The 26,585-nt window shown below is 45.2% G+C and overlaps 1 protein-coding gene across 4 annotated transcripts in view; it reads right to left on the bottom strand.

The window, feature by feature from the left end:
• galnt7 (UDP-N-acetyl-alpha-D-galactosamine: polypeptide N-acetylgalactosaminyltransferase 7) overlaps positions 1-26,585 on the bottom strand; it is a 214,017-nt gene that overhangs the window by 106,858 nt on the left and 80,574 nt on the right. For all 4 annotated transcript variants that reach the window (XM_070878225.1, XM_070878217.1, XM_070878244.1 and 1 more), the window contains exon 2: positions 18,505-18,956. In XM_070878225.1, coding sequence (XP_070734326.1) covers positions 18,505-18,956 — 452 coding nt within the window. The remainder of the gene's footprint in view (positions 1-18,504; positions 18,957-26,585) is intronic.

Raw genomic sequence — 26,585 nt, 5'->3', positions numbered from 1 at the left:
AATTATGAAGGTTCTCTTCCGTGCAAGAAAAGTACTCTCTCTGCTGATCAACGAGGAGCTTGCCAACATGAGTTACAGCTCCAGTGAGCCAAGAAGCAAAACATGTCTGCAATACTTCCTAGAGAACAGCTGCACATTTCATTGGCAGTCTCCAACTCAGTGCGTCTTTACTTCCCAGCTATTCTGCTTTCTTGGTGGCAAGCAAAATTCACCTCCAAATCACAAGCACACCTTTTTTTAAAAAATAGATAGTGTTCGACTTGCATCACCACTAGATCGCATCCAAAGACAGCTCATTCTTTCTGAAACTAGGTAGTCAATTTATACAACAAAAAAAAGCATTGGATCCTGGGCGGGAAACCATCCAAGTTAAAGGTCAGCATCTGCCGTGTATGAACAATGGCCTTACGACACTCTGCAGGCTCCAAAAGATACTTGTGGCGCTGATAGCACTAGCTTACTACAATTCAGAAGAATCATAGGCCACCCAATCCTTCTCTTCTGAATTTTTACACAATGCTCTGATTTTTATGTCCCGACACTGTTTGGTGATTGGAACGTGGCACACACCTCACCATTGTGCTGAACCCATCCACATTTCCAGGTTCAGCATGATTAGTAGCTGTGGGCGAGCTCCAGGAAGTAATAATAATTGAGTAGATGGCAGGCGCAAACCTGGATTACTGTGTGCGGTTCTTTTTGGTACAGATTTCAATATACACCACGGTACATCAACATTCCTCCCTATCGGTACTGGCGACATTCCCTGTGCCTTCAAGAAACCCAAAGACCTGGGTAAACAACGTAGTAGGATTATCGAAAAAAAGACTTTTCTTTTAAATTTCTTAAAAAATTTTTTTTTTTTTTACAAATGTCTAAGAGTTGGCATTTGCCCATTAGTGGGTGGGACATTGCACCTGCTGCAGGCTTTAAAGCTATGCAACAATTTAAAGGGGTATTGGTGTTTTTTTTTGTCAACAAGGGTGAATGCAAGGTGACAGTGAGACTTTATCAATCTCAAACAGCAGTTGTGCAAGTAGCAGCGTGCCTCAGTTTCCTGATGGTTGGTGGCGAAATGATCGTCAGTGGACCTGGCTGCAGTAGGTTTAATGACCTCACCAAGAGACTCCCCCTTAACCTAATGTTAATGCACCTACCCACCCACATAGTCTTACACTACTTTAAAAGCTTTCTATGGTTACCCATTATGCCTAACGTACACTGAGCAGCAGCTCCTTTCCCGCTAGCTGTTGCTTTCCTCATATCCTCAACAGCTGATCCCGCTGAAAAAAAACGACCGCCCCTCGGTGATACTCATTACTGTAATGACACCCACAACATCATGGGCAGGACTTGATACACGGGTATCTCTGTATTCCCTCCAATGTCAATGATTCAACCCCGGCTACTCTTTTTGCAGGAGAAAACCCTATAAGAGAGAGAGAAGTCCCATGGGAGAACTCCTCAAATTCCATGCTTTTATGATCCGAGGCATAGTCACGATGGAAGAAACAGGGGATAGGGGGATTGAGAGCCTGGCCCCAGATCAGGATTTGTGCCAAACTCCTCCTGCTCTTTTTTTGTTTATATTATTGTTATAGCATGTGTGCTGTGTTGATGTATGGAGGCGAAACACTGCAGTTCACAAAGGATCACGTGCCAAATCCAGGGCTCGGCCTTGGACAATGTGGACCACTTTCCATACCTCGGGAGTCTACTATCAGCAAGGACAGACATCGATAACGAGGTTCAACAATGCCTCCAGTGCGCCAGCCCAGCCTTAGGTTGCCTGAGGAAGAGAGTGTTTGAAGACCAGGAGCTCAAATCTGGCACCAAGCTTATGGTCTACAGGGCAGTAGTGATACCTGCCCTCCTATATGGATCAGAGATGTGGACCATATATAGTAGACACCTCAAAGCGCTGGAGAAATACCACCAGCGCTGCCTCCGCAAGATCCTGCAAATCCACTGGGAGGATAGACGCACCAACGTCAAGTGTTCTCGCTCAGGCCAACATCCCCAGCATCGAAGCACTGACCACACTCGACCAGCTCCGTTGGGCAGGCCACATCGTCCACATGCCCGACACGGGATTCCCCAAGTGCTCTACTCAGAACTCCTACATGGCAAGCGAGCCCCAGCTGGGCAGAGGAAACATTTCAAGGACACCTTCAAAGCCACCTTGATAAAGTGCAACATCCCCACCGGCACTGGGAATCCCTGGCCGAAGACCACCCTAAACGGAGGAAAAGCATCCGGGAGGGCGCTGAGCACCTTGAGTCTCGTCGCCGAAAGCATGCAGTAAACAAGCACAGGCAGCGGAAGGAATGTGCGGCAAACCGGCTCCCCATCCACCCTTTCCTTCAACTGCTGCCTGCCCCACCTGTTAGAGACTGTAATTCCCACATTGGACTGCACAGCCACCTGAGAACTCACTTAGAGTGGAAGCAAGTCTTCCTCGATTTCGAGGGACTGCCTATGATGATGATGATGATGCAGTGGAATCCCTACGGCAAGGCTCCAAGGCCAGTTGTTGTAACTCTCACAGGTGCCATACAGATCTGGACGCCACTGCTGTCTCCTTCTTGGACAAGTTTGGGGCGAGCCGGTCAGGGATGCTCAGTGCCCTCCTCTCCGGTCATCCATGTTGATACTTGGTTGTACGGCAAAGTTATGGAAGAGGCAGAAAATTATGATGATGTGCATAACTTTGTCTGGGCTGTAGTCTAGGCTGTTCTCGGTCTTGGCTTTGGAACCTTTACTTGACAGGGTTAGACAGAGAGAAACTATTTCCTCTGGTGGCCGAGTCCACAGCAAGGCGACATAACCTTGAAATTAGGCCATTCAGGAATGAGATCAGGAAGCACTTCCTCACACAAATGCTGGGAGGTTGTTTCCCCTGGATGGAGTGTCTAGAACTAGGGTTCATAGTCTCCGGATAAGGGGTCAGCCATTTAGGACCTAGATGAGGAGAAATTTCTTCACTCAGGGGATTGTGAATCTTTGGAATTTTCTACCCCAGAGGGCTGTGAATGCCCAGTCATTGAGAATAATCAAGACTGAGATAGACAGAAGGCAAAGAAAGACAGAAACAAAAAAAAGACTTGCATTTATATAGCGCCTTTCATGACCACTAGACATCTCAAAGCGCTTTACAGCCAATTAAGTACTTTTGACGTGTAGTCACTGTTGTAATGTGGGAACATGGCAGCCAATTTGCGCACAGCAAGCTCCCACAAACAGCAATGTGAAATGACCAGAATCTGTTTTTATTATGTTGATTGAGGGATATATGTTGGTCAGGACACCGGCGATAACTCCCCTGCTCTTCTTCGAAATAGTGCCATGGGATCGTTTACATTCACCTGAAAGGGCAGACAGGGCTCGTTTAACATCTCATCCGGCACCATCGACAGCGCAGCGCTCCCTCAGCATTGCACTAGTATGTCAGCCTAGATTTATGTGCTTAAGTCCCTGGAGGGGGATTTGAACCAACAACCTTCTGACTCAGAGGCAAGTGTGCTATCCACTGAGCCACAACTGACACTGTCAAGAAGAGTCCGGAGCCAGAAATCAGAAATGGCTCACTACAATGTATAAAAGTGAGGGGATACTGATGTAAGGGGTCAATCGGGACTGGAGACACCGGAGATCAAGCTCAGGTCACCCGAGGTTCTATCCAGTGGGCTGACCTTGTGTAAGGTAGTGTGCACATGTGGGACATGCATGTTTACTCTGATTGATGGATCAGTATAAGGTGCAATAGAGGACAGAGAATCTGCTTATCTTATACTTCTTAATAAGGTATTAAACTTGCTGACACTAGACTCTTGAACCTGCTCATTAATAAGGCAAGGCATTAGCTAGCATTCTTACTCTCATACATCTCTCTGCTCCTCTACTCCTTTTAAACTTTTACTATTAAATGTACTTTTCTTACCATTTTCCCGACAAAATGTAACACCTCACATTTCTCTGCATCAAATTTCATCTGACATCTACCTGTTCCATTTACTAAGCTGTTTATGTCATACTGAAGTCATTACATTCCTCTTCATAGTTGCCCATGGTTCCAAAGTGGAGATCCCTAGGGGTATATGTGCACAAATCGTTGAGGTTGGCTGGGCAGGTTGAGAAAGCAGTTAAAAAAGCTGATGGGATTCTGGGCTTCATGAATAGAGGTATTGAGTATAAAAGTGTGGAAGTATTGATGAACATTTGTAAAACACTGGTTCAGCCTTAACTGGAGTGTTGTGTCCAATTCTGGGCACCGCACTGTAGGAAGGATGCGAAGGCCTTAGAGAGGGTGCAGAAAGAATTTACAAGAATGGTTCCAGGGTTGAGGGACTTCAGTTACGTGGATAGACTGGAGAAGCTGTGGTTGTTTGGTTGTTCTCCTTAGAGCAGAGAAGGTCGAGAGGAGATTTGATCGACCTGTTCAAAATCATGAGGGGTCTAGAAAGAGTAGTAAGAGAGAAACTGTTTCAGGTGATTGGCAGAAGAACCAAAGGCGACATGAGGAAAAATGAGTGGTTAGGATCTGGAATGCACTGCCTGAAAGGGTGATGGAGGGAGATTAATTAATGGCTTTCAAAAGGGAATTGGATAAGTACCTGAAGGGAAAAAATTGCAGGGCTACGGGGAAAGGACGGAGGTGTGAGACTAGCCAAAGTGTTCTTACAGAGAGCTAGCACAGGCTCGATAGTCCGAATGGCCTCCTTCTGTGCTGTAACCATTCTATGATTCTGCTTCATCACACCCATAGTGTGCTCAATGTTGGCTCTTGTGGATGAATGCATGTGTTCAGCTGCCATAGAGTTGACGGTCGTAGTGCATAGTCTAGCTCTGCAGGAAAAAAGAATGAACATCTCTTTCCTGATCAAATAATGGAGACATATTAGATAACTTTAAAATAAAAGCATCATGACTGCTGCCAGGGAATCAGGCATTGACCTAGATGATCCTGTGCAAATAGCCACAGATAAACTGCTCAATGATGGAAGTGGTACCCTTTGCATTTCATGAACACACCGCTAAATGTGCCCCGGCGCGTGTAGGACTAAGTTTATAATGCATGACGCCCTTCACAAAACCAAGTCCCTGCTGTTGTGTTTTGCCCATGAGGAAAGAGATGACATTTCGTGCTCAGGGTAACAAGTCAGAGGCAGTCTGGGTAACAATCTGCTTGTGTGGACTGCAGATTGACTAATTTTTTTTTTTATTCGTTGCCAATCTTTCCAATTCTTTGTCAGATCACAAACGCCAGAGGTCACCTTGCACCTGTCAAGGATCACTCTGCGCCAATGCTCTTAGCCAAAAGGCCTAGAGCCCAAGCACCGTTCCTGAAAGTACTGCAATACCAGGTTCGTGCCATGGAGGTGGATGGGTCAAGCCCCCCACCCACCTCCGTGGAGGTGGATGGGTCAAGCCATCCCACCCACCAGATTGACTAATATTGCTGATGTCCCCTGTGACAGTACTGGAATGAGCCAGTGGCGAAAAAGTTCAGAGCCGAAGTGACATCAACAACCACCTGCAGTGTTATTCCGGCCAGTTTGCCGCATGTGACACAACTATTACAGCCTCTTAAGAAAAGTTAAGCCCATGCAAATTGGTCGACAAGTTTAGGTCCAAGTTGCACGACAAAGAAGGATTCCCATAGTGACAACTACTGTCCCGAGGGGTAGCTTGCTTGCAAAAGTGATGCAAAGGATTCATTCTGTAAACCCACCCTCCAACCCTTCAAAAACAGTTGACCACACAAATAACACAGTTGAAAAAAATATATTTTAAGTTGCACCTGAAAAGTTGCTGGCTATCTCTTTAAATATCTTTCAATTGAAAGGTGCAACCAAGCAATCTTCAACACCCCATTTACGGGGATGAAATTAAGAAGCTTTGTAATTCTAGTGTAAAGGATAGAAAATAGCACAATATCTACAACAACAACTTGTATTTATATAGCCCCTTTAACGTAGTAAAACATCCCAAGGCGCTGCACAGGAGTGTTACAAGACAAAGGATTTGACACCGAGCCACACAAGGAGAAATTAGGGCAGGTGACCAAAAGCTTGGTCAAAGAGATAGGTTTTAAGGAGCGCCCTAGCGGAGAAAAGCGAGGTGGGGAGGTTTAGGCAGGGAATACACCCGAAATACATGTCTTGCACAAAATAGACAGAGATCCAGTATTAATGATCTCTCAATATTTTTCCACTTTATGCACTATATACTGTCAATCCTGCAATATGACAAAAGACAAAAATAAGCATCAATACACAAGCAATTTTTTTAAAACCTCTCATTAGTTAACAGATTACAATACTTTGTATTCAACCAGGATTGTAATACTAGTTATTATGGTATTGAAGTAGCAAAACAAGGTAATTTTCCCCAGCTACTGAAGCAAAGAAAATAAATGTTAGTCATCTGAACAATACAAATCTATACACAATTGAGTGGCCATTCAGCCCATCTAGCTCATGCTTCCTTGCAAATCTACCATTTCTCCCTACCCCTTTATCATATTGTCTTAACTGCCTTGTGAGTGATTCTAGAGATACTGCTTCCACACAACTATCTAGAAGGAACTTTCCAGGTATTGAATACTCTATATTTGGAAAAACTGCTTCCTAACACCAATTCCGAACTTGCGTTTTGCTAGTTTGTTCCAATGTAGATTCGTTCTGCAGTTATGCCATTTCAAGGTGAGGATTCCAAATTTTATGAACCTTCCCCAAAATTCAATCCTGTGACACGAGAAGTCAGCCTCGTTGCCCTTCTTTGTACCTTCTCCAGAATTTAGATGCTTTACTTGCATCTTGGTGACTAGAGTTGAAAGAAGTGGCCTGAACACAGCATTCTGGACTTTCCACATGAATTATACTCGTGGGATTTCGCAATATAGTTCAGCATTCAGGTTAGCTTTACTGCTTGTTGCGCCGCAATGACTGAACATGGTAAGTGCCAAGTCCATCATTTCCAGATGACTTTCAGCCACCACCTGAGTTTGATCCTCTGAGTGGCAACCATTATGCCCTCTCTTTCAGCCATTTCCTTACCCAGCTCCAGATTTACTGCAGATACCTGCGTACTTTGTATAGTCCTTCACGCAGAAATTTATCAAAAGCTTTCTGGAGGTCGAGGTACACTGCTTCATGGGGCTTCCTACTGTCAACTTGAGATGTTACTTCCCTTGAAGTTAATTATGTTAGCCAGGCAGGATCTCGCCTTTTGAAATGTGCTGATTGAGCTTTACTAGGTTACTTTAATTCCATTATTTTGCCAATGACTAACGCACCTGGGTGGGTGGGAGGACACAAGGCTGCACATCTTAATAGATAGGGTAAGTATTGATAACTCCGATGGTCTTCTTTATGTTGTGTATGCAGACTATGGATGTACTCTCTGTGTAGTCACTGTGTGGTTGCAGAAGATGGAGACTTGTTTACCTGACGTACGATCAATAAGGTTTACACTGTGTGTATACATGCTGGCACCACTAGAGGGTGCAACTGGTGGAGACCAGGGGTTTCCTGCCCTGGTGGCAGGGCCCAGTATAAAAGGCTGCACACCATGTTTGTGCCTCACTCTGGAATTTGGAATAAAGGACCAAGGTCACTACAGTTTGAATACAACACATTGCCTCATGGAGTCATTCATAAGTACATTACAGACATAATACTTGACATATGTTTGTTTGCAGGTTCTAGGCTTGTTGGTCATGTTTTGGAAGCTGGACAAGCACTGGCCTGCTTCCAAAAGACGACCCTTGCATTCGTAGGCTTCCTCATGACCGTCAGCATTTTTGCAAATTGGAGACAAAATCTACAGGAACAGATACTATATACACCAGAAGGTTCTATTAATAATGAAGCGTTTGGATGAGTAGATAAGGAGAAACTGTTTCCACTGGCAGGATGGTCGGTAACCAGAGGACACAGATTTAAAATAGAAACATAGAAATCTACAGCGCAGAAGGAAGCCATTTCGGCCCATCGTGTCCGTGCCAGCCAACAAAGAGCCGTACGGCCCTTGGTCAGCAGCTCTAAAGGTTATATATAAACCTATGAACAATGGCGGAAAGGTAAAGAGCACTCAGCCCAACTGTCCGCCTCACATAACTGCGACACCACTTGCACCAAAACATTCTACACTCGGCCCCAACCGGAGCCATGTGATCACCTGAGAGAGGCAAAAAATCAGGTAAAAACCCAGGCTAATTGGGGAAAAAAAAAATCTGGGAAAATTCCTTTCCGACCTGTTGTGTATCTGTAAAGCATGCACTCCCATGTTCCGCCACCAGGGAGCGCATCCCCTGAAGTCCCAAGGGATCCCAGCATCCCTTGGGAGCACTGTATATAAGCCGGCCCCTAAGGCCTGTTCATCACTCTGGAGTGTCTTAATAAAGACTGAGGTCACTGTTACTTTAACCTCCCTGTGTGCAGTCTCATCTGTGTTAGGAACACAATAACTGGCGAATCCAACGCAAAGATGCAGCAAACTGTGGGCATCCTGGAGAAGTTCTCGGAGGGCGAGGACTGGGAAGCCTCTGTCGAACGGCTAGACCAGTACTTTGTAGCCAACGAGCTGGACGGAGAAGGAAGCGCTGCAAAAAGGAGAGCGGTCCTCCTCACGGTCTGCGGGGCACCGACCTACAGCCTCATGAAGAATCTTATGGCTCCGGTGAAACCCACAGATAAGTCGTATGAGGAGCTGTGTACACTGGTTTGGGAACATCTTAACCCGAGGGAGAGTGTGCTGATGGCAAGGTTTCGGTTCTACACGTGCCAGCGATATGAAGGTCAGGAAGTGGCGAGCTACGTTGCCAAGCTAAGGCGACTTGCAAAACAATGTGAGTTTGATGGCTACCTGGAGCAGATGCTCAGAGACTTTTTTCTACTAGGCATTGGCCACGAGACCATCCTACGAAAACTTTTGACTGTAGAGACACCAAACACATCTCTCAGCACACAAGTGCTAGCAATATTCATAAATTAAAACATGTGCGAGCAGAAATGTACAGGGCAGAAACCATGAGTCTGCAACTGCCAGCTGGCCTCAGGTGACGCAGATGATGCAGAGTCCCCAACAAAGGATGACTGCAAGGCAATTCACACCTTGTTGGCGTTGTGGAGGCTTCCATTCAGCCGCTTCAAAGGGTATGTTTGCAAGAGCTGTAGAACAATGGGGCACCTCCAATGAGCTTGCAAACGAGCTGCAAGCTCTGCAAAACCTGCTAACCACCACATGGCAGAGGAAGATCGGTCCATGGTGGATCAAAGCAATTTTGAGCCTCAGAGAGAGGGGGCAGATGCTGAAGTACACGGGGTGCACACATTTTCGACGAAATGTATACCAATAATGCTAAACGTAAAATTGAATGGCTTACCTGTAGCCATGGAACTGGACACTGGCGCTAGCCAATCCATCATGAGTAAAAAGATGTTTGAGAGATTGTGGTGCAACAAGGCATTCAGACCAGTCCTGAGCCCCATCCACACGAAACTAAGAACATACACCAAAGAGCTTATCACTGTCCTGGGCAGCGCCATGGTCAAGGTCACCTACGAGGGCACGGAGCATGAACTGCCACTCTGCATTGTCCCGGGAGATGGCCACACACTGCTTGAAAGAAGATGGCTGGACAAAATCCGCTGGAATTGAGATGACATCCGATGAGGCCTCATGTACTCAGGTTCTTAACAAATTTCCTTCCCTTTTTAAGCCAAGCATTGGAAACTTTTCCGGGGCGAAGGTGCGGATCCACTTGGTCCCAGAGGCATGACCCATTCACCACAAGGCGCGAGCAGTACCTCACATGATGAGGGAGAGAGTGGAAATCGAGCTGGACAGGCTGCAATGCGAGGGCATCATCTCCCCAGTGGAATTCAGCGAGTGGGCCAGCCCGATTGTTCCAGTACTCAAAAGTGATGGCACGGTCAGGATTTGCAGCGATTATAAAGTAACTATTAATCGTTTCTCGCTATAGGACCAATACCCACTATGTAAGGCAGACGACCTATTTGTGATGCTGGCAGGAGGCAAGACATTCACCAAGCTCGACCTGACTTCGGCCTACATGACGCAGGAGCTGGAGAAGTCTTCGAAGGGCCTCACCTGCGTCAACACGAGCAAGGGACTGTTCATCTACAACAGATGCCCGTTTGGAATTCGGTTGGCTGCAGCGATCTTCCAGGGAAACATGGAGAGCCTACTCAAGTCGGTATCACGCACGGTGGTTTTTCAGGACGATATATTGGTCACGGGTCGGGACACCGTCGAGCACCTACAAAACCTGGAGGAGGTCCTCCAGCGACTGGATCGCGTAGGGCTTCGGCTGAAGAGGTCGAAATGCATCTTCATGGCAACAGAAGTGGAGTTTTTGGGGAGAAAGATCGCGGCGGATGGTATTTGGCCCACAGACACCAAGACAGAGGCTATCAGGAACGCGCCCAGGCCACAGAACGTCATGGAGCTACGGTCGTTCCTGGGACTCCTCAACTATTTTGGTAACTTTCTACCGGGGTAAGCACTCTCTTAGAGCCCCTACATGTGTTATTGCGTAAAGATGTGAACTGGGTATGGAAAAGAAACCAAGTAATTGCTTTTGAGAAAGCCAGAAACATTTTATGCTCCAACAAGCTGCTTGCATTGTATAACCCGTGTAAAAGACTTGTGCTAGCATGTGATGCGTCGTCGTATGGAGTCGGGTGTGTATTACAACAAGCTAACATTGTGGGCAAGTTGCAACCTGTCGGCTATGCCTCCAGGAGCTTGTCTAAGGCCGAAAGGGCCTACAGCATGATTGAGAAAGAGGCATTAGCGTGTGTGTTCGGGGTAAAGAAAATGCATCAGTACCTGTTTGGCCTCAAATTTGAGCTAGAAACCGATCACAAGCCCCTCATATCCTTATTCGTTGAAAACAAGGGGATAAACACTAATGCCTCAGCCCGCATACAAAGGTGGGCACTCGCGCTATCAGTGTATAGCTATACCATCCGCCACAGGCCAGGCACCGAGAACTGTGCGGATGCTCTCAGTCGGCTACCATTGCCCACCACGGGGGTGGAAATGGCACAGCCTGAAAACTTGTTGATGGTAGTGCAGCCCGCAGACTTGTTGATGGTCATGGAAGCATTTGAAAATGATATATCACCTGTCATGGCCCGCCAGATTAGGACTTGGACCAGCCAAGATCCTCTGCTGTCCCAAGTAAAAACTGTGTACTGCATGGGAGCTGGGCCAGCATCCCCGTTGAAATGCAAGAGCTAATCAAGCCATTCCAGCGGCGAAAGGACGAGCTGTCCATTCAGGCAGACTGCTTGTTGTGGGGTAACCGCATAGTGCTATGCAAAAAGGGCAGGGAGATATTCATCTCGGATTTCCACAGCACACACCCGGGTATAGTAATGATGAAAGTGATAGCCAGATCCCATGTGTGGTGGCCCGGTATGGACTCTGACTTAGAGTCCTGTGTACGGCAATGCCGCGTGTATGCTCAGTTGAGCCATGCGCCCAGAGAGGCACCACTAAGTTTGTGGTCCAGGCCCTCCAGACCATGGTCGAGGATCCACGTCGACTATGCGGCCCGTTTCTCGGTAAAATGTTCCTGGTGGTGGTGGATGCTTTTTCAAAATGGATTGAATGTGAAATAATGTCGGGAAGCACCGCCATCATTGAAAGCCTGAGGGCCATGTTTGCCACCCACGGCCTGCCTGACATACTGATCAGTGATAATGGGTCATGTTTCACCAGTGCCGAATTTAAATAATTCATGACCCGCAATGGGATCAAACATGTCACCTCGGTCCCGTTTAAACCAACCTCCAATGGCAGGCAGAGCGGGCAGTACAAACAATCAAACAGAGCCTTAAACGAGTCACAGAAGGCTCACTCCAAATCCGCTTGTCCCGAGTACTGCTCAGCTACCGCACGAGACCCCACTCGCTCACAGGGGTTGCCCCCGGCTGAGCTACTCATGAAAAGGACATTTAAAACCAGACTCTCGCTGGTTCACCCCAACCTGCATGATCAGGTAGAGAGCAGGCGGCAGCAACAAAATGTAAACGATGGTCGCGCCACTGTGTCACGGGAAATTGATCTGAATGGTCCTGTGTATGTGCTAAACTATGGACATGGTCCCAAGTGGATCGCGGGCACGGTGATAGCTTCAGAAGGGAGTAGGGTGTTTATAGTCAAACTACACAATGGACAAATTTGCAGAAAGCACCTGGACCAAACGAGGCTCGGTTCACAGACTGCCCTGAACAACCCAGAGCAGACACCACCTTTTTCGAGCCCACAACACACACCCAAAGGATCAACGACACAACCCGGACCAGGAAATTGAACCCATCACGCCCAACAAGGCTAGGCTCACCCAACAGCCCTGCAGGGTCAACAACACTAACCCAGCGAGGGCACAACCAGAACAGACATTTGTACCGAGGCGATCCACCAGGGAAAGAAAGGCTCCCGGCCGCCTCACCTTTATAAATAGTTTTCACTTTGACTTTGGGGGGGTGATGTTGTGTATCTGTAAAGCATGCACTCCCATGTTCTGCCACCAGGCAGCGCATCCACTGAAGTCCCAAGGGATCCCAGCATCCCTTGGGAAAACTGTATATAAGCCGGCCCCTAAGGCCTGTTCCTCACTCTGGAGTGTCTTATTAAAGACTGAGGTCACTGTTACTTTAACCTCCCTGTGTGCAGCCTGATCTGTGTTAGGAACACCATATGACCCATCCAGGCGATCGAAACTAGTCCAAGAGATCACTTTAGCCATATTCGATTCCCTGCAGTACTTACCATCGTATCTGTACCAGCCAACAAGAGGTTATTCAGTCTAATCCCACTTACCAACTCTATGTCCGTAACCCTGCAGGTTACGGCACTTTAAGTGCCCATCCAAGCACCTTTTAAATGTGGTGAGGGTTTCTGCATCCACCACCCTTCCAGGCAGTGAGTTTCAGACCCCCACAACCCTCTGTGTGAAGAAGCTTCCCCTCAAATCACCTCTAAACCTTCCACCAACCACTTTAAAACTATGCCCCTCATAATTGATCCCTCCACCAAGGAAAATAGGCCCTTGCTATCCACTATATCCAGGCTCCTCAATATTTTGTACACCTCAATGAGGTCTGCTCTCCGCCTTCTCTGTTCCAATGAGAACAAACCCAGCCTATCCAATCTGTCCTCATGGTTAAGATTCTCCAGTCCAGGCAGCATCCTAGTAAATCTCCTCTGTGCCCTCTCTAGTGCAATCACGTCCTTCCTATAACATGGTGACCAGAACTGCACGCAGTGCTCCAGCTGTAGCCTAACCAAAGTATTATATCATTTAAGCATAACCTCCCTGCTCTTGTATTCTTTGCCTTGGCCAATAAAGGTAAGCATTCCGTATGCCTTCTTAACCACCTGGCCTGCTACTTTCAGGGATCTGTGGACAAGCATTCCCAAGGTCCCTTTGTTCATCTACACTTAATGTGTATACCCTTTCCTTATTAGCCCTCCTAAAGTGCATTACCTCACACTTCTCTGAATTAAATTCCATTTGCCACTGCTCTGCCTACCTGACCAGTCGATTGATATCCTCCTGCAGTCCATGACTTTTCTCTTCATTATCAACCACACAGCCAATTTTAGTGTCACCTGCAAACTTCTTAATCATACTCCCTATATTCAAATCTAGATCATTGATGTATACCACAAAAAGCAAGGCACCCAGTACTGAGCCCTGCGGAATCACACTGGAAACATCCTTCCAGTCACAAAAACATCCCTCAATCATTACCCTTTGCTTCCTACCTCTAAGCCAATTTTGGATCCAATGCCACTTTGCCCTGGATCCCATGGGCTTTAACCTTTGTGACCAGTCTACCATGTGGGACCTTATCAAAAGCTTTGCTAAAGTCCATACACACTACATCGTACGCACTCCCCTCATCGTCCCTCCTGGTTACCTCCTCAAAAAATTCAATCATGTTAATCAGACATGATCTTCCCTTAACAAATCTGTGCTGATGTCCCTAACTAATCCTTGCCTTTCCAAATGTAGATTTATCCTGTCTTTCAGGATTTTTTCCAATAATTTTCCCATCACTAAGGTTAGGCCGACAGGCCTGTAATTACTCGGCCTATCCCTTTCTCACTTCTTAAACAAGGGTACCACATTAGCAGTCCTCCAGTACCATGCTGAAATCCAAAGAGGACTGGAAAATGATGGTCAAGACCTCTGCTATTTCCTCTTTTACTTCGCAACAGCCTGGGATGCATTTCATCAAGGCCTGAGGATTTATCTACTTTCAAAATTGCTAAACCTTTTCATACCTCCTTTTCATACTCCTCCTTGATAGATGAGAATTGATTAAAAAAAAGATCCGGGGGAAAACGAGGGGAATTTTTTTTTTAAGTTATCACAATCTGGAATGCACTACTTGAAAGGATGGTGGAAGCAGATTCAATAATAACTTTTAAAAGAGGATTGGATAAATACTTGAGAAGGAGAAATGTGCAGGGCTATGGGGACAGTTTGGTGGGACTAATTGGATAGCTCCTTCAAAGATGGGCTCAATGGCCTCTATCTGTGTTGTATGATGCTATAATTTGATTTGTGCCCTTTAAGCCAATCTAGGACCTTCATTCCAATCATGTAGAAATCTTTTAAATATACTTGTAGACTTCTCTCGTGGGTGGTGTGTTACTAGTAACTATTTTGAGGAAGCAATTTAATATGTCAACTATTTTTAGTGTCAATTCTGTCTGCATCCTTAAAGTTCTCATAGTATTTCTTGCTGTTGCTTTTAGCTTCTACAGTCATTTGCGATTATCTCTACGCAAGTCTGCTTATTTAAAAAATAGTTCCTCTATTCTTCCCAATGACTATCCTCGTCTAACTCCAAACAGAATTAAAAACAACTGAAAACAAATTCCAGGCTCTAAAATTAGTTTGGAGGATAGCTTGCTCAGAGCAGATGATCAGAGTTTTTTTCCAAGATTTGGAAGAAAACTGGCTGAGGTGGATCCAATTAAAAACAAGGATGTACAAAGTGGCCAAAACTAGTGAGAGGACAGAAGATTGGGAAGCTTTTAAAAGCCAGCAAAGAATGACGAAAAAAATGATTAAGAAAGGGAAGATAGACTATGAAAATAAACTAGCACAAAATATAAAAACAGATTGTAAGAGTTTCTATAGGTATATAAAAAGGGAAAGAGTGGCTAAAGTAAATGTTGGTCCCTTAGAGGACGAGACCGGGGAATTAGTAATGGGGAATATGGAGATAGCAGAAACTCTTAACAAATATTTTGTATCAGTCTTCACGGTAGAGGACGCTTACAATATTCCAACAGTGGATAGTCATGGGGCTATGGGGTGGGGTGGTCAGGGGGAGGAACTTAACACAATCACAATCACTAAGAAGGTGGTACTCAGTAGGAAAATGGGACTAAAGGCAGATAAATCCCCTGGACCTGATGGCTCGCATCCTAGGTTCTTAAGATAAGTAGCGGCAGGGATTGTGGATGCATTGGTTGTAATTTACTAAAATTTCCTGGATTCTGGGGAGATCCCAGCAGATTGGAAAACTGCAAACGTAACGCCCCTATTTCAAAAAGGAGGCAGACAAAAAGCAGGAAACTATAGATCAGTTAGCCTAACATCTGTGGTTGGGAAAATATTAGAGTCCATTATTAAAGAAGCAGTAGTAGGACATTTGGAAAAGCAAAATTCGGTCAGGCAGAGTCAGCATGGATTTATGAAGGGGAAGTCATGTTTGACAAATTTGCTGGAATTCTTTGAGGATGTAACGAACAGGGTGGATAAAGGGTAACCACTGGATGTGGTGTATTTGGACTTCCAGAAGGCATTTGACAAGGTGCCACATAAAAGGTTACTGCACAAGATAAAAGTTCACGGGGTTGGGGGTAATAAATTAGCATGGATAGAGGATTGGCTAACTAACAGAAAACAGAGAGTCGGGATAAATGGTTAATTCTCTGGTTGGCAATCAGTAACTAGTGGGGTGCCGCAGGGATCAGTGCTGGGACGCAACTATTTACAATCTATATTAATGACTTGGAAGAAGAGACTGAGTGTAACATAGCCAAGTTTGCTGATGATACAAAGATGGGAGGAAAAGCAACGTGTGAGGACACAAAAAATCTGCAAAAGGACATAGACAGGCTAAGTGAGTGGGTAAAAATGGCAGATGGAGTATAATGTTGGAAAGTGTGAGGTTATGCACTTTGGCAGAAAAAGTAAAAGAGCAAGTTATTATTTAAATGGAGAAAGATTGCAAAGTGCTGCAGTACAGCGGGACCTGGGGTACTTGTGCATAAAACACAAAAGGATAGTATGCAGGTACAGCAAGTAATCAGGAAGGTCAATGGAATCTTGGCCTTAATTGCAAAGGGGATGGAGTATAAAAGCAGGGAAGTCTTGCTACAGTTATACAGGGTATTGGTGAGGCCACACCTGGAATACTGCTTGCAGTTTTGGTTTCCATATTTACGAAAGGATATACTTGCTTTGGAGACAGTTCAGAGAAGGTTCACTAGGTTGATTCCGGAGATGAGGGGGTTGACCGATGAGGAAAGGTTGAGCAGGTTGGGCCTCTACTCATTGGAATTCAGAAGAGTGAGAGGTGATCTTATCAAAACGTGTAAGATTATGAGGGGGCTTGACAAGGTGGATGCAGAGAGGATGTTTCCACTGATGGGGGAGACTAGAGCTAGAGGGCATGATCTTAGAATAAGGGGCCGCCCATTTAAAACTGAGATGAGGAGAAATTTTTTCTCTCAGAAGGTTGTAAATCTGTGGAATTCGCTGCCTCAGAGAGCTGTGGAAGCTGGATCATTGAATAAATTTAAGACAGAAATAAACAGTTTCTTAAACGATAAGGGATTAAGGGTTTATGGGGAGCGGGCAGGGAAGTGGACCCGAGTCCATGATCAGATCAGCCATGATCTTATTAAATGGCAGAGCAGGCTCGAGTATGGCCTACCCCTGTTCATATTTCTTATGTTGTTATGTTATGTTCTTATTAACGAGGCACGCTGGAAGGAGTTGAGAAGAGCATGACTAAACTTGTTAAAACTATGGGATAAAAATTATCCCTACTTTTCTGGTTTATCAGGGGGAGTCCCTTCTCCTTTTAAAGTCTTTCCTTCTGTGTGTCAGCTGTGGCTCAGTGGGTAGCACATTCGCCTGAATTAGAAAGTCACGAGTTCAAGTCCCACTCCAGCAACTTGAGCACAAAGTGTCGACAGACAATCGTGCCATGCTGAGCAGGTGCTGCACTGTTGGATGTGCTGTCTTTCAGATGAGACATTAAACTGATGTTCTGTCTGCCGTCTGAGGTGGCCGTAAAAGAACCCATGGTACTATTTCGAAGAAGAGCAGGGGAGTTATCCCTGGTGTCCTGACCAATATTTATCCCTCAATCAACATAACAAAAACAGATCATCTGGTCATTATCACATTGCTGTTTGTGGGAGCTTGCTGTGCGCAAGTTGGCTGCCCCATTTCCCACATTATAACAGTGACTACACTCCAAAAGTACTTAATTGGCTGCAAAGCGCTTTGATACGTCCGGTGGTCGTGAAAGATGTTATATAAATGCAAGTCTTTCTTTCCTTTCGTCATGTATGTACTTTTGGGATCACTAGCCTCTAGATGGCATCACTGTTGGAAGCCATTGGGCTGCACGCACGTGTGTGCAGCCCAAGTATAAAAGGCCAGCCATTTTGTATATTAGTCACTTTGGGCCTTAATAAAGCAGAGCCACGGTCATACCTCTTGGAGTTAAACAGTACTCAGTCTAACAGTTATTGCATACACAACACTTTTAAAGGTATTAATACTCAACTAGTACATTGAATTTTCATTCTCAAGAATCTAGTGTTTCAGAGTAAGTAATTACTAGGTTCCATCCCAAAACTGCAGATTAATTTTTTTTACAACTGGAGACTGCTGATCTGTAGAAAACGTAAGACCTGAACTGTCTGCAGTAACAACAGAGCTACAGTCATCTATCTGTACATGAATACAGCAATACAGCTACAGACACTAATCCTTTTGCCCATTAAGTATCACAGCAGGCGACAGCCAAAGGCATCTGCAACATGACGCAGGTCACACAAAACTGACTAGACGGCAGCACAGAAAGACCAAGTTACACAGACAGGTTCAATTCCTAATGTATTCTGAGTTAGCTGATCTCACTTTAGGCAGTTGGTATCGATGCCCCTCAGTGGGTAGAAAGAACGCCAGGATTCCTATTTCCATGATCTTTATCCAACAGGCACTGCTGGAAATTTAGAGAGTAGGAACTGAGCATAGACAGGCAATGCCCGGCTGTGACATTCATCAGTCAAATTGATGAATAATTGGTACTAGAGCAAGGTTCTAGAGAGAGCGTTCGTCACCTGTGGAAACGTAACCGAGCGCAGAAAATAAAGTGAAGAAAATGCAAGAGTAAACACAATCTTATATCCATGCACACTTACTCTTCGTGTCTCAGATCATTGATCGTTCGGTCCAGCGAGATCAGATCACTGGCCACCATGTTGAAACCAAACTCCTTGATACTTGCTTGCACAACGTCTTTATATTCAGGACCCAATACAAAAGGTTTCGCTCCTTCTCCAGGACCATTGACAACACCAGGAGGTTCTGGCCCTTTGGCCTCAAAGTTCCCCAGGGCACCATCCCTCAACACCGGATCAGGGTAAATGTGTTGCTGGGGCTTGAAAGTAACATACTGTTTCTGGATTGCATTTTGTTGATTATTGCCAGCGGCATCTTGTTGCGGCACATTTTTATTTTTCAGTCGAATAGATTCTAGGTCCACCTCCACTCCTTCAACCTGAGGCCAAGGGACAACGGGCTGAAATCTGTTAATCGCAGCATGTTCATTATCTACAACATTTGGCAGCTGGTTGTTCATATCTCTTCCGGGCTAAAAAGGTAAACAGATAACAAAAATATTAATAATATGCACTTTCAAAAAGGATATATACAGAAGAAGAGATTGTGTGGACCAGGGAGTGTCGAAACCTCAGTCCATGCCCTTTGTGGTTTCCGAACCTCAGCCAACCAGTCACTAGTACTCGGGAGCCAGCTCTTTCAGCATTTATGCTTATTTGCTGATTTTCCAGTTTGAATTTTGCGGGTCTGGAAACTTGGAAAAGGCTGATCTTAGCTCTTTCATTGATAGATAAATCCTAAGTCAGAGCACTAACATGTGATGTGGAAACAGCAAAGACACGACAATCCCTACCATTACATCTACATTACTATCAAAACATTAAACAATGCCAAAGAGGCTTCCCATGAATGGGCTGGCAGGCATAACTTTAGCTTTGAAAAAAAGAGCTTTAGACGATTTGTCATTTTAATATGGTTTCAATATTCATAGAGCAAGTTGGAAACATTCTGTTCTCCTGACCCATTTCATGATTTCTCAACCTAACTCTCATAGAATCATACTATACAGATGGAAGGCATTCAGCCCATTATGCCTGTGCTGGCGCTTTGAAAGAGCAATCTAATTATTCCCACTCCCCTGCTCTTTCCTCAATGTTTTGCAAATTTCTCACTTTTCAGTGCCTTTCCCACATTACATCAGTGACTACACTCCAAAAATAGTTCATTGGCTGTAAAGCACTTTATAAGAACATAAGAACAGGAGCAGGAGTAGGCCATTTGGCCCCCTCGAGCCTGCTCCGCCACTTAATAAGATCATGGCTGATCTGATCATGGACTCAGCTCCACTTCCCTGCTCGCTCCCCATAGCCCTTTACTCCCTTATCGCTCAAAAATATGTCTATCTCCGTCTTAAACACAGGTGCAGCACCTAAATTCCGGAATCCTCGGGACCAAGCCATTCCAGCCTTCGTGTTTTTCCAGACTTTCGAATGTATTTCTGATGTCCAAAGTCTGGAAATGCCCAAGCCCAGGTTCGGGTATTTCCGAATTTCGGAACACCAGAGGTACGTCCAGAGTCTGGAAATGCCTGGGCCCAGGTTCCGATAGTTATGGTTTTTGGACACCATTTTGTAGTTCTCTTCGCAGGCCTTGTAGTCCTCGCTTCTTCACAACACAGCACAAGTCTCCCTCTCTTGTTTTCGTACCTGTATGTTTCGGAAGGTAGTCTGATGCCCTGAACACCTGTACCTGTACAAGCCGAAGGGGACTTGCACGCGGAGTTTGGTTGGTTCTGGCCGAAGGGACTTGTGTGCTGTGCAGAGTTTGATTTTGGCCAGGGACTTGCGCACGGAGCTTGGTTGGTTCTGGCTGAAGGGACTTGCGTGCGGACCCAGGAGTAGCGGTGCGGTGACTGTGAAGATCTGACCTGGAACATGTAGGATTGGAGTTTTTATTCTTGCAATTTTTGTTAGTTGGATTGCATTTTTTGACTTTTCCCTGGGCCTGGCTGGCAGAGGTAATGGTTTGGCAGAGTGTCCGGACTCCGGAACATTTTGCGGATTATAGACGATCCTGCCATGGATCATCCTGGAGTACAGACTCCGAAATGTTCTGGAACTCCGGATTTTCGACGCTGCACCTATATATTCAATGACCCAGCCTTCACAGCTCTCTGGTTCAGAGAATTCCATAGATTTCCAACCCTGAGAGAAGAAATTCCCCCTCATCTCAGTTTTAAATGGGCGACCCTTTATTCTAAAACAATTCCCCCTCCTAGTTCTAATTCCCCTATGAGTGGAGACATCCTCTCTGCATCTACCTTGTCTAGCTCCTTCATTATCTTATACGCCTCATTCTTCTGAACTCCAATGAGTACAGGCCCAACCTGCTCAACCTAACTTCATAAGTCCTTCATCTCAGGAATCAACTGAGTGAACCTTCTCTGAACGGCCTCCAAAATAAGTATATCCCTCCTTAAATAAGGAGACCAAAACTGTACCTAGTACTCTAGTTGTGGCCTCACCAATACCCTGTACAGTTGTAGCAGGACATCTCTGCTTTTATACTCCACCCCCTCGCAATAAAGTCCAACATTCCATTGGGCTTCCTGATTACTTGTTGTATCTGTATACTAACTTTTTGTGTTTCATGCACAAGAATCTCCAGATCCCTCTGTACTGCAGCATTTTGTACCTTTTCTCCATTTAAATAATAATTTGCTTTATTATTTTTTCTGCCAAAGTGGATAACTTCACATACTCCATCTGCCAAATTTTTGCACACTCACTTAACCTGTCTATATCCCTTTGCAGATTTTTTGCGTCCTCCTCACAACTTGTTTTCCCACCCATCTTTTTATCATCAGCAAACTTGGCTACATTACATTTGGTCCCTTTATCCAAATCATTAATATAGATTGTAAATATTTGAAGCCCCAGCACCGTTCCTTGTGGCACCCCACTAGTTACTGTTTGCCGACCGGAAAATAACCCATTTATTCCGACTCTCTGTTTTCTGTTGAACTTTTATTTTGTGCAGTAACCTTTTATGTGGCACCTTATCGAATGCCTTCTGGAAATCCAAATATACTATATCCACTGGTTCCCCCTTATCCACCCTGCTCGTTGCATCCTCAAAGAATTCCAGCAAATTTATTAAACATGATTTCCCTTTCATAAAACCATGCTGACTCAGCTTGACTGAATTTTGCTTTTCCAAATATCCTGCTATTGCTTCCTTAATAATGGACTCCAGCATTTTCCCAACGACAGATGTTAGGCTAACTGGTCTATACTTTCCTGCTTTCTGTCTGCCCCCTATTTTGAGACGTCCAGTGGTCGTGAAATGCAAGTCTTTCTTTCTCGCTCCCTATTATGAGCACTCCAGTACAGATTAAATCCAAAATGCCAACAAGGAATTTTGCTACAGTAAAACAAACAGTTTAACATTATATAATAGTTAGCACATATGGGGTAGGCAATACACATGTCATGGACTATTTAAAATGTGGATGCACTACCTAAATAGACCTTTAATGATACAAAAACATTTTTATATGCAGATTTACAACGTAAGAGCCAACAGTCAACAGTTAAAGTGAACAGTCAACATTTTTTTTTAAATTACATTCGAATCACATTCCTCTTTCTTTCAATGAGATTGGTGCTCATCAATGTGGACTAATTAGATTAACTGGAGGGCAAAACTGAAAGCTGTTCAAAACCATCAGCTCATTCCAAAACATTGGTCTCAAGATTCTACATAACCTTAGAGATACACGCTCAGGGCGCAATCGGCAATCTGGGCATAAATTGCTTTTCTTTTTATATGCTTAAGTTCTCACTCAAACTCATTTGCAACTCGCCGATGCAAAATCTTTCATGACTCAGCGCAATCAGGCAGCGTGTTAGACTGTAACAACAAATATTTTTACATTGAATATATAAAGGAATTTTTTTTTAGTGTGCAGTTTTATTAATACAGCTGAAATTGGGTTTATCACAAAAATATAAGCATTTTTAATCAGTGTCTCGTCCACCATCTGCGAGTAACCCAATTTTAAATAATTGAAAACTATGCAGAACCATTTATTGTTTGATTGACATAACTAAGACCACCTATTACCACCTCCGTAACATCGCCCGTCTCTGCCCTTGCTTCAGCTCATCTGCTGCTGAAGCCCTCATCCATGCGTTTGATACCTCTAGATTTGACTATTCCATCGCACTCCTGGCTGGCCTTCCACATTCTACCCTACATAAACTAGAGGCGATCCAAAACTCAGCAGCCCATGTCCTAACTCGCATCAAATCCCGCTCACCTATTACCCCTGTGCTCGCTGACCTACAGTGGCTCCTAGTTGAGCAATGCTTTGATTTCAAATCCCTCCATGGCCTCGCCACTCCCAATCTCTGTAAACTCATTCAACCCCACAAACCTTATGTGGCTCGGTGTCAAATTTTGTGTCTCATAATCCTCCTGTGAAGCATCTCGGAACGTTTCAACACGTTAAAGGCGCTATATAAATACACGTTGTTGGTGTACAGTAGTCAGTTTGAGTAAATTAAATATTTAATCTTTAAAAGCTTATTAGTATCCTTGCACCGAAAAGAAAAACAGCTTAATTTGAGAGTCGCATGGCATGCAATTGGCCATAATTAGCGGTAACTCGCCATGGTGTTTAATTCGATGGGGGGGGGGCAGCCAGTTTTGTGGGTGGGGCCAGCTTCCAGCGCAATGTTTTATCAACCAGCGTGAATGATTGTGGAAATTCTTTACGCTGGTTTGGCCGATTTGAGACTAATTGCGCTGAAGAAAACCAGCGCAACCTAGCAGAAACTCCAGGTCACAATATTTTAATATTTTTTCCCCAAACAAGTTACACATGACCAATAAGCTGCTAAAACACAGTTCTTAAAAATTTCTTGATTTCCTCAACAACAAAAAACTTAGTGATGTGTGCTTAACTGTTGTCTCTTGCGAAAGTTTATTTTCTTCAGGGCAAGTTACAGCTATTTTTCTTTGTAAAACAGAACAACAATTTGCATTTTTATAGCACTTTTAACAGAGGTGCATCACAGGAGCGTTATCAGACAAAATTTGACACTGAGCCACATCGGGATACTAGGACAGATGACCAAAAGCTTGGTCAAAGAGGCAGGTTTTAAGGAGCGTCTTAAAAGGAGGTAGAGAGGCGCAGAGATTTAGGGAAGGAGTTCTGGAGCTTAGGGCCTTGGCAGCTGAAGGCAAGGCCATCAATGGTGGAGAAATGAAAATTAGCCAAATTGGGAGGATTGTAGGGCTGGAGGAGGTTAGAGATAGGGGGGGCTGAAATAAGGAGAAATATTCCCTAGCGCAAATGCATTAACCAACTTTATTTGAGGATTCTGAAAACATTGTGCTTACAGAACTGCTTGGAAATAAGAGATATTGGGGCCGAAATTCACCGTCCCCGAAGGCCAATGGCGCGGTGAAGCCGCTGTAAAGGAGGGTTTCCATTGGAGAGCTCTGCAGCATGAGGGCCGCTGGAAAGTGGCAAAGACAGGGATTTTCAGCTGCAAAAAGGTAAGGCCTTTTCTCAGCAGTGTCCCGCGAGGTATTCGAGTCAGTACTCGAACGGGACACCGCTGGAGTGTTGCCGCGATCGGGGCCCTTTGGTAGGGAAATCGTTTTATTAATTATTAGTGTTTTTATTTAAGATTACAGTTTCCACTCTATTTATCTTTTAATTGTTTTGGTTCCATTCAACTTGCTGAGTGCTGCTCAGAGGTTTGCAAAAAACCTTGTACTTTTGTCCAACTTTCAGGTCTGACTCTTTAGTGGAGTCCTATGGGCTGCAGAGATCTGCTTGGCAGTGTTCACCGTGAGGATGGGAGAAGTGTTGGGAGGGCAACACCTGGTACACCTGCTCAGAAGCAGAGCGATACGCAGCAGAAGGTGTCGCTGTCAGCACCGTGCAGACAGGCAGCGGGCAAGGGAGGCAGCAACCATGATTTGTTCATTCTGCGCCAGTGTGCCCGCCGCCTTGACCGGCCTGAATCAGGATTGCGGTTGGCTGCTTGGGGACAAAGGATATCCCCTGTCCACTTGGCTGCTCACTCCACTGCGGAACCCCAGGACAGTGCCAGAGCATGCATACAATGACGCTCATTGTGCCACCAGGTGCATCATCGATCAATGCATAGGCATCCTTAAGCAGAGGTTCCGGTGCCTGGACCATTCTGGTGGCACCTTGCAGTACTCTCCTCAATGGGTCTCCATCATCGTCGTGGTCTGCTGCATGCTGCACAACCTGGCCATCATGAGGGGACAGCCTCTGGAGGTCGAGCCAGCAGTACCACCTGAGGAGGAGGAGGCGCAGGAGGATAAGGCACAGGAGGAGGATCCCCGTCGCCGCAGAGCTAGGAGGCGTCAACCATCACCACTCTGGAAGGGCCAGGTGCAGACTGGCCAGCACCCTCCTGGGAGGGTGCGTCCTCACATATATGGAGGTGCCTGACATCTCCCCTGCAATCTTCCTCCATGCATTATGTACTGCCTGTCTGCCCAGTCTCCCTACATCAGGAAACACTATTCTTCTTCGGTCCTCCACACCGTCCATCAGTGTCTTCAGCTCCATATCACTGAACCTGTTGGCTCTCCTTGCACCTCTTTCACCAGCCGTCCTTCCAATCTCCTTCTCCCTTCAGAGCCTTGCTGCAAACCTTGGCCTTTAAAAAGGCCAGGGAGCAGCTGACTCATTGGAAACCCTTACCTGCATGCTGAATTTCTCAATGGTGACAACGCTCAAATTAAGACAGCCACACCGTTGAAAAATCCACTTTGGAAAGGTTAATTAGCGCTGGAACCCATTTGTTCACTTTTGGAGCTGAATATGGGGTGGCCCAGCCACGAAAAAATTTCGGCGCTAATGGCCACAAACAAGTGGGGGGAGCACCAGCTTTCCCGCAGTACTGAATTTCGTGCCGATTGAACTTTACTTAATTAATAAATGACATTCCATATTTAGGATTTTACTTCATGTCCTGCTGTGATCGTTGACATGGACCACTGGCTTTTTTGTGAAAGTGAGTCGCAATGCCCGATTAGGTTCTTTAATTTAGTGGCTGTTTTCAGTTTGTTTAAATGCATGGTTGCGGTTTCTTTGTTACCGTGCAGTCACTGCGCTGAGAGATCGCAGCATCCGTATTAGGTCGGTCAACATCCATGGGCAATTGTGGCAAGTGGCACGAAGAGTATAATAGATCGCAAAGCCCCAGCCCAGAGGTCAGTCTGGCCCATTTAACAGTGGCAAATTCAGCTCTCCCTGCCTGCTGCACAAAGCAAGCGTCTGTGTACTTTCTTTTCTTATGATTATTATTTCCAGTATAAGAACCCATTGTTAAGAAGATAGAGATGATTGTTGGTGATGATAGCAGATTATAGTAAATGCTTGATCCGCAATTTTAACAGAGAATGTCATTTTAACTTTACCCCGTTAAGCTGCATTAATATCAACTTTTATTTTAAATAAAAACAGAAAATGCTGGAAATAATCAGCAGGTCAAGCAGCATCGGTGGAGAGAGAAACAGAGTTAACGTTTTAGGTTGATGATCTTGCCTCATTTTTATTTTCATATTTATTGACATTCCTAATCTTTCCAGGCAAATGTACTTGTGGCTTGTCAGACAACATTATAGTAGGCTCCAAAATGCTGGATCATGTACAAAGGAAAATGTAGAAAGTTAAAACTTGGTGTGGGTGGGCGTGCAGGTAGGGCATTTAATGGCATGACTCTCACCTCTGAGTCAGAAGGTTGTGAGTTCAAGTGCCACTCCAGAGACTTGAGCACATAATCCAGCCTTGCAGTACTGAGGGAGTTGCTGCACTGTCAGAGGTACCATTTCTCAGATGAGACGCTAAACCGAGGCCCCGTCTGACCCCTCGGGTGGCGTAAAAAATCCCATGACACTATTTCGAAGAAGTTCTCCCAGGGTCCCATTTGTGCACTTCAGTCTCTCTCCTGCAGCTCACATCATGACGTGTCCATATCCCACTGCATTTATAGTGCAACCCCTTGTCTCATCATTGAATCATACACCATAGGAGGCCAACATTTGGCGCATCATACTTCAGATAATAAGAATTAGGAACAGGAGTAGGCCATACAGCCCCTCGAGC

The sequence above is a fragment of the Pristiophorus japonicus genome, chromosome 1, assembly GCF_044704955.1.
Source record: "Pristiophorus japonicus isolate sPriJap1 chromosome 1, sPriJap1.hap1, whole genome shotgun sequence".
NCBI lineage: Eukaryota > Metazoa > Chordata > Chondrichthyes > Pristiophoridae > Pristiophorus > Pristiophorus japonicus.
The sequence above is the reverse complement of the archived record's forward strand: the minus strand, read 5'-3'. Positions and strand labels throughout refer to the sequence as shown.